The 9777-nt window shown below is 35.7% G+C and overlaps 1 protein-coding gene across 1 annotated transcript in view; it reads left to right on the forward strand.

Annotated features, from left to right (window-relative positions):
- LOC106053634 (GTP-binding protein GEM-like) overlaps positions 1–5512 on the forward strand; it is a 76452-nt gene extending 70940 nt beyond the window's left edge. The window contains exon 5 of the mRNA XM_056036843.1: positions 4718–5512. Within this exon, the coding sequence (XP_055892818.1) occupies positions 4718–4998 (281 nt within the window). The 3' untranslated portion in view covers positions 4999–5512. The remainder of the gene's footprint in view (positions 1–4717) is intronic.
- The last annotated feature ends 4265 nt before the right edge of the window (positions 5513–9777 follow it).

The raw sequence follows: 9777 nt of genomic DNA on the forward strand, positions 1-9777 counted from the left end.
ATGCCAATGTATGTATGTCATGTGAGAGAGAGCTATAAGCATTGGCTCATAGGAAATATCAGGAAATACTGAATAGACAGGCTTGGAGGGAAGGGAGATAGATAGATGGATGGATGGATGGATGGATGGATGGATGGATGGATGAATGCATAGATAGATAGATAGATAGATAGATAGATAGATAGATAGATAGATAGATAGATGGATGGATGGATGGATGGATGAATGGATAGATAGATAGATAGATAGATAGATAGATAGATAGATAGATAGATAGATAGATAGATAGATAGATAGATAGATAGATAGAAAGATAGATTGATTGATTGACAGACATACAGACAGAGATGGAATGATGGAGTAGTAAGAGGAGGGGAAAGTGCGGAGAAGAAAGAAAGCGACAGAGATAGACCAGAGAGAGAGAGAGAGAGAAAGAGAGAGAGAGAGAAAGAGAGAGAGAGAAAGAGAGAGAGAGAGGGATAGAGAGTGAGAGAGAGAAAGAGGGAGAGAGAGAGAAAGAGAGAGATAGAGAGAGAGGCAGAGGGAGAGGAAGGGAGAGAGAGATAGAAAGAGAGAGAGAGAGGGATAGAGAGAGAGAGAAAGAGGGAGAGAGAGAGAGAAAGAGAGAGAGAGAGGGATAGAGAGAGAGAGAGAAAGAGGGAGAGAGAGAGAGAGAGAGAGAGAGATAACAAAAGAGAGTGATTATAGTTGGAACCTTCAATTATTTTTATAGTAATTTCTTAGAGTTTTCCATGAGCTGATAAAAAGCTTGGCAGAATGTCATATGTTTTATATAGATGTGTTTGTAAGAGAGACTTAAGAACATTTTTTATAAGTTTCTATTAACATGGAAATTCCTCCCTTGTGAAGCTGATAGCTCTTTGTAAGAGAGATAACTCTGCTCTTGATAACTTATGATTGATATAAATTTAGATTAAAAACAAAACTTATTTTACCCAAGCTATCCCCCCCCCCTCCACCTCCCTAACCTTACTCCCAGAAAAAGAAATCCATGAAAAGCGAATGTAATAATTGGTCTATAGATCCACACTCACATGACGGTGCGCAAAATCATGGGCGTCAGCAGGATTTTTTTTGCAGAGTGGTGCTATGGCTCAAAGTCGTAGCTTCAACTTTTTATCACAAAGAATATTAAAGAGAATAACTGGTAACCCCCCCCCCCCCCCCAACCCCCGAAACTTTTCGATATTAATTTTACTGTAAACACTGGTTTCATGAAATAAAAAAAAAATAATAAAAACTAACATATGAACAAACTTACTACTGTACACGTTGGTCAGTTTATCCGTGTGGCTCGTGCATCTCGACGGTCGATCAAACAAAAAAATGCAAACGCTGCCAAAACTGCCAATAACTTCACTACTGAATTGCTTTTCGTCGAGATGGACAAGCCGGCGATGAAGTCTTATCCGGCAGTTCTGATATTCTTCATTGCGTTGTAGCTCTTGCATCGTTTTAGGATGTGCACAAAACATGTTGAAGTGAACATTATTATTGCTTGAAACGCAAGACGCTAATGAAGAAACTAACGAATCAAGATACGGAGTGTAAAGCCGTGTTCTTTAATAATCCCAAATTCAACGTTTTGGATCAGACGACATGGGAAGAACTTTTTTTTTATATCTCTTCTATCGTAAACTGGTGGACGTGTTTAACCTGTTATTTTATTAACCTCTAACACTGACCGCAACTCCGCAAGACGTAAATGCATGTACCAAGAGGACTGCCCTCTTCAATCTTGTTCAAAGCAACTTTCACATTTACCAAATCAAAAGACATCTGGAAAGGATTTTTCCTCCAAAACAAAAAACAACACCAATAATAACAAAACTTGTATCACCTAACTAAATATAATGAAAACAAATCGTCATGACTAATTTGTTATAGATTATATTGCAATTCTATAATAACGCGCAAATGGACTTGAACTACAGATTAGCCTATTCTAGTTTATTACAATAATAGCTTATCCTTATTAACTTTATTTCAGTGGAAGTACTTCATGTTGTGTTGCTTTCTAGCAGAAGTTATTTGATTTGAAGGAGTAAAATAATAGATACAATTTGGCTACTCATAATTCAGATGGGTGCACGTACATGGTCAGCAATCAATTCTTGATATTCTTAGGCTAGTCTACTACAACTGTACTTCAGTCACCAGTTGCTACTTAGATTTTAATTGATCTGATGGTGCACAAAAAGTGTCTATAATTTGGCTACTCAGAATCCAGGGGGATGCAAGTGCACCAACTAAAGGCGCCCATTCGAAAAATATATGTATTAATTTCAGTATTTAATAAATAAAAGCGGGAATACCCACTTACGTATGTATGTTCAAGACATAGATAGCACAGACTTCCAGATCAAATGTATATTTTAGCTTAATTATACTTTGAAAAATGATATCGATGAAACCAGAGTGCTCTATTTGTTGCATAGTAGCTAGTAATTGTGCTTGGAAAAAAACTCTAGAGCCGAGATCGGTGTCCTCCCAGATTTTTTTTTGATCATGTTGTTTTTTCAGAGATTTTATTTTTACCCGACGAACTATTAGCAAGTTAATAAGCAAAATATAAAAAAAATTAAATTAAAACAAATAAGCTTATGTGTATCAATTACTTTGGATCAGTCATGACATTAAATTTGTAAAAGATATAGACTTACAAAAATAAATCTGTGCGATTACAAATATATTTTTAACCATTGTTTTGTTGAGTGCAAATTTCATGCTTTTAGCGTTCTCAATACGCTATGATCCTCAGATCCTATCACTTGTCTGGACCACTTGGAAAGGGAAGAAAGAATGGGTTATCTGGGTGATCGCTTTTGAAATGTATTTAAAAAAAAAAGGGCTAAAGCCCTCTCAGGCGTCTCAAACCAATGCGGTGACCACTCTGCTAGCGAAGACTCTATGAAAATGGAAGATCGTATACTTATCCTGTTGTTTCTATTTCATTTTTGTGTTCACTAAGTCTGAGACGGCAGCCTATTATAAAGGGGACTAATTCAGCTTATACCACCACTTCAGCCAAGTTCTTATTCTTTCCCTTGTTTGAGATACCAAACAAAGTAATTTATTACCAATAGTTAATAATCTAATGGGTTACTTTTTTTTATTGATTATAGTGTTGAACGAGAAAATAAATAGTTTGTATACACAGACCAATTTCCATTATTGTTTGTCTTGTGTTCTCAGAACGGAAATAAATCTTGTGTCAAAGCAGTTAATTAAAGCAACAAAGTAATACCACAAACTATCTTTCTTCTTGGTTCAGAGATTTATTCCGGGATTTCTCAATAAATCCATGAAATAATCTTGAGCCCAGTGAGTTGACTGTGGGCGATGTTCCAGACAGGAACTCGTTTAACCGAAGAAACGACCTGATTGGACGAATTCCTGCGGGTTCAGACACTGTTCAGCTGACTACTTTAGACAAAGAAAAATCGATCCAGTGTCCCATTGTATGTCTTGCACTCTTTATTATCTTTAAGGTCCAGGATGATCACAGTGTGATAATGTGAAGTTGTTTGAAGCCACCAGTTTGGTTACCATGCACTTTTCGTTGTATGATAAGCGAGAGATTAGTGGGCAATAGAAGAATAACTGATAGGCACACAGACAAGAAAGCAGAGAAATATAGATAAACAGATAGCTAGCTAGCTCAGCTAGCTAGCTAGATAGCTAGATAGATAGATAGATAGATAGATAGATAGATAGATAGATAGATAGATAGATAGATAGATAGATAGATAGACAGACAGGCAGATAGATAGATAGACAGGCAGACAGACATACAGACGGAGACATACAGACGGACAGAGGGACAGACGAACAGACGGACGGGCGGGCGGGTGGGCGGACGGACGGACGGAAGGATGGATAGACGGACGGACGGACGGACGGACGGACGGATGGATGGATAGATAGATAGATAGATAAATAGATAGATAGATAGATAGATAGATAGATAGATAGATAGATAGATAGATAGATGAATCGATTGATTGATTGATTGATTGAATACTTTAGGGCTTAAAAACATTATGCACACCTTTTTCTACAATACCTCTATTCAAGTCAAAGCTTCATGGAAGACGCACGAACCTGGACGCTGATCTCAAAAACGGCTTTAACGATTTTTCTAGACATTTAACAGTTGATGTATATTGATGAATTACTAGCTCTTTGGCCACACGAGGAATCTCTAGTTTGACTGTAATCCTTCTTCAAGTAAAAAATGAAATAAACTTAAATTTGGCTAGAGATCTAGCATTCTAGGTCTAGATCCAACATCGATTGGAAAGGACTATCGGGAATTTCCGACTGCAGGGTTATTCAAGAGTTTAATAGATTAATGTTAAGGACAATTGTGCGCATCCTCTTCTAAGTCTTGATCTTTGGAATACTGTAAAGATATATACATTCGCTTAACCAGGATTTTTTTCTCGAGATAAAGGGGGGAGGGAGTGGTGAGGTACAAATTTTTTTTTCCATTGTTTTGACATCTAACATTCATTTATTTTTAATAGAAAAACAATCGTACTATAAGTTGCATAAAGGAAGTATTGTCTTTTTTTTTAAAAAGTATATTTAATGTTTTTCTTGTTTAACGTAGACTTCTTTATTTATAATCTTATACTACTTGTAATTCTTATAATCTTATACTAATTCTATTTTCCATATTTTAAACTTTCAGAAGCTCGATTGGTCTCAGAGACTTATGACTGTAAGTACGTGGAGATCTCTGCTGCCCTCAACCATCACATGGATGAGCTTCTGGTTGGCATCCTGACCCAGATTCGACTGCACATGCGCATACCTTTCACCACAATCTCATTTCCAGGGAAGGAATCCAGGAGCAACGATAGGAAGGAGAAAAAGAAAGCGTTCCGAGGACCCCGGGGATTTTTCTCCAGACTCTTCCGGAGGGCGGGCCGAAAGAAACCGAAGCCATGCGAAAATCTCTACGCGCTGTGAAGCGCAGTGATACGTTCATATTGTAAATAGTTCCAATTGTCTCGTCTGCGACACAAAGACAGTCTGCTTTCTAGATGTCAATGATTGATTGAACATCGACGATAAGTAGATGACATTATCGATGTCATCACGTTGTGAATTAATGCATTTTAGTCTCAGTGTTGACAACTGTAGAATGTATTCATGCAATAAGCAGTGCCCACGGTAGACTCTCTGACAATATGTATATAATATTATAGAGATCCGATGATTAGAATATATAATCCTTTATCTTTAGTTAAGATTCATTTTTTGGATTTCATTGAAAAAAATAGATGTAACCAAGGTTGATTAGTAAATGAATTAAAGACAAATTAACCCATGCCTTGTGGGTATTGTTTTTTTCCAAAGTGAAGAAATGATATCAAAGTAATGTTAAAGTTCTTATGAAACAAGATTATTTCATTTTTTTTTTAACAAGACGAAAAGCTTAATAGGATAACATGAATCTAAACGTTTAGATTCAAATTGTCGATTGCAATAATGGATGCCATGGCAATCTACGATATGCACGCTGGACTGTACTGTTGTTCAGTTGTCTGTATAGTCCCGGGTTTTTACTCTACCCGCCTCCAATCCCCATTGTCTTGTAGGAGATTTGGACAAGGAAGTAAATTATCTTCAACCCTGAAAGAACATCCAAACATTTTATAGACATTTTTTAAACCTGATTTTAAAATTAGGGCGATGTAGTACTTTAAAATGTTATGTTTGTTTTTTTTTGTTTTTTCATGTTTTTTTTTTCGAATCACATTCTTCATATAGGTCAATCAGCAAGACAAAAACAAAACAAAAACTTTATTGTAGTTTAATATTATTATTTTCCAAAAACTGCTTTTATGATTAGACTCGAGCTTCAAGAAGAACAGATGTAGTGATTGTTGAAAACATATTTTTTATGACATAATGTGGAATGCATTTTATCACAGCATTTCTATATTTATATCAACAGCGTATTGGAATGTAATGTTTATACAAAGGTTGATAATGAGCTTTTTGTTTATTAAGTTCATTGTTTTCTTGTATAACTAGTTAATTAATTTAAATATTTTACAGTTTTTTTCAGCTTGCTAATACTTCATTGGCGCCAAAAAAATAAATATGGCTAGACAGCTCTAACGATTTTCCTAGAAATGTTTACAGTTAATGTACATTTTTGGGAAGACGTCAATTATGAGCCAATTTTGCGCACATGGGCAATTCTGACCGTTATCATATTTTTGAAGGACAATAATCAAATAATTTAATTTTGGCCTGGAGGTTTAGACAATCCTGTCTTGTACACACCTACGCCAGCGGGTATTCCCGAAAGTCATTAGAGAGTGAAATATATAACTAGACGTTTATGAACTTTTAAGTCTGGATCTATAGGTCTTTCACCGAATTAGAATGTGTCTTTTAATGTTGTCCTATTAGGACCTTATACTACCGCAACAGCATTAAAAAGCTTAACTCCTTCCACTTACGCTGTCTAAGAAAAATTCGTAAGGTGCATTGGTCTGACCACATACCAGATACTGAAATCCGACAGTTGTCCAAAATGAACAGTATCCACGTAACAGTGAAAAAGTCCCATTTTTCGATCGGCGGGACACGTAGTACGCATGCTAGACAATCGAGTTCCCAAACGACTTCTGTACGGGGAGCTGTGTGCAGGAAAGCGCTCCTGGGGGGGGGGGGAGGGGTCAATACAAACGCTATAAAGACACCCTTAAGAGCTCCTTCAATGAGTGTGATATTGGCATTCAAGTAATCATCTGATCTGTTCTTTTAAGGTGTACTTTGGCTAATTATTTTCCCCCAATGCCTTAAACTGCTTTAAAAAGAAGATCAATTCAACTTACACTTATACTAATTTATAGATCTAGTTATGGATTTATACTTTGATATCAACAAAGTCAAGCTGTGTCAGCTGTATTCAAATTGCCGCAATTACATTCCCAAATTAGACTTAGAGAGGTGATTGTTGCATAGCTTCTCTACCTCTATGAGGAGCTAATGTTGCTTTTTTTTTTGTCAAACATCAGATAATGGAATTCATGTTCCAGAGCCATGAGAAATGAGAAATGTGCTCATCTTCGACCACACAGGAGGAGGTTTATATAAAGTTCAAAGTAATATTTCTTACAAAAAGTCATCAGATTTGTATAGGGAACATTGTCTTTAATAAAAAAAATTTTAATACATTTTTCGTGCTTATTTATCAATCAAAACAGGAGCTTTTTTTTCTTGAGGGCACATAATCCTTTATCTTATGCTCTTAAGTAACCAGGACAACACTTATATACATTAGTCGATTACAAAACTTGCGTTTTTCTTTCTTTGTATTTATATATTTTCAGTTCAATAAGTATTCTAGTTCTAAACAGTTATAAAGAGTTTATGTTAAAAGTTTTTGAGAGACTATGTACAAAGTGAGGGAAATGTTTGGTGGACACATGAGGAGTGTATGGAGAGAGTACGAGTGGGTTTTGTTGAACTAGTTCCATGTTTAGAATGTTTGTATAGTAAACACAAAGCTCTGTGAATATGTCATGTTTTCTTTAATACAATACACATGTTTATATAATACCAATAGAAGTCAATAAAAATTTCTACCTGTAAATAAAACAATGTGTTATCTTATTGTATGAGTAAAGACGTTCCTTCAAAGAAAGAAGATCATTGCAATGTATTGATGTAATGATTTAGAGGTGTCTGTTAGTTAGAGACTTAAACTCTGCTAGGTTATTTGTTTTCCTGCCTGATTCAGGCAACCCATTCCATGCTGTACTGGAACTGAGGCGAAAGGAAAATTTACAAAAAATGTCTTAATATTGTAGGACTCATTCATTTTACATGTGGCTGTGGAGCCCTATTTTGGAGAGACACTCCCATCCACATATATTGCAGGTTAATGTGGCTTCTGCTTTGGTGGCAGAGGAGCCGGCCATTTTTCTCAGGCACGCGTTTCTTCCAGAGCTGAGGCCCACGTTTGTTCACTGTTCTAGTATATGGAAAAAAAGACTGTCCCAAATCTTGGTATCTCTCTGATTGTATTCTTATTTTGTGTTTTTGTATTTGTAAGTTTTTTAACGTTGTATGTTGTTACCTTTCTTTAGTTTTCTGTTTTTGAAGGTTCTCTATATTTAGTGATTTTACAAACGTTGTGACTCAAAATGTTATAAAATGTTCCGTAAAGTAAGCTGCAACCTGCATCACTCTCATCATATGTACCACTTGGTTAACATTCATCCAGGGAAGATCAATTGATTTCTGTAGGCAAGGGTTTTGACTGCCATATTTGTAAATTGTCTAAGTAGGTCATCTGTAAGAATGTCAGATCTCGTAATGTCTCATATCACGTCAAGCGACAAGAGTAATCATCAGGCATTTTTTGTTTCTAAGGATCTCCTTCTATTCAGTATTTCCAGGAGTTTAATATTCCTACAGTGATATAGGGGTTAATGAAATAACTACAGAGTGTGAAATGTCATTGTGGTCTTTCGGTTGTCAATAATCTTGATAATTGAATTTTATTTTGTTAAACCAAGCTTCCGGTTACTCCATATCTCGCAGTTAAAATTTGCTAAGTAGATTGAAAAAGATTCCATACGAGCATGGATAACGTTGCTATATCTATATACATCTTATCTTATAAAATACAGACGTTACATCAAAAAAGAGGATGGCTATGTCCTACGCGTGTTCCTAGGTCAATCTAGTCATGCATGGTAACCAACGACTTAGATTCTTTAATTCCTGTCTGACTCAGGCAACCCATTCCATGCTCTAATAGCACTAGTGAAGAAGGAGCATTTGTATAAATTTATTCCAGCATATGGCGAAAAGAGTATGTCTTTATCTTTGTGTCTTTCTGAGTATTTTATTAGTGTTTTTTTTTTTTATTTGAAGATTATGGTTCAGTGTTCTATGTATAATTCCTACTTTACTTTTGAGTCTTCTGTCCTGAAGGCTTTCTAAATTTAGTGATTCTACTAAAGGTGTTACTCTAGTCAAATGTGAATATTCGTTTGTTATGAATCTCACTGCTCTATTTTGTGTCTGTTCCAGTTTCTTAATATGTTCTTGAGCTGAAGGGTCCCAAACAGAGGATGCATCTATGGAAATGTTCCCATCTATGTTACTAAAATTAAAAACACTTTACATAATCATTCACAGATAAAAATTTCTGTCATTTTCAAATTATTAGGTTTTTTAAAAATATTTCTTACTTAGAGTCATGAAACATTTTAATCTTTACCTTGTTCTTAAGGCTATTTGTTATGCTCTAGTCACTAGACATTTAACGAATTGAGTTTGTAATTAAAGATAGTCTAGCGATACAAGAACGCTTAATGCTGTGAATGCTCAGGGAGGTAAGTCCGCAGATAAACAAAAATATCAAAAGAATAATGACAGACATCTAGTAAAGTAGAATTAATAATATCCAACTTAAATCAAGTGTTTCTTCATTACCTTGGACATATCTGAGGTGGAGTGTATCATCTGATACTGACAACTTAATGGGTCACGTGACTGATATATGATACCTAAACGTTTCTGTGTACATGTCTGGAAAAAATCAGTGTTTGTCATAACAAGGCCCGCGGACCATATCCGCCCCGTTCCCGTGACTTTTAGGTTCGTCAAAATGTTTGCGCACAGCCCCAGAAACATTGATTCATCAGACACGATAAGTTTTTTTTCAAAACGGACGTTTAGGGACAATGTTATTCCAGAACCTTCTCACAAAAACTG

The sequence above is a fragment of the Biomphalaria glabrata genome, chromosome 7 (genome assembly GCF_947242115.1).
Source record: "Biomphalaria glabrata chromosome 7, xgBioGlab47.1, whole genome shotgun sequence".
Lineage (NCBI taxonomy): Eukaryota > Metazoa > Mollusca > Gastropoda > Planorbidae > Biomphalaria > Biomphalaria glabrata.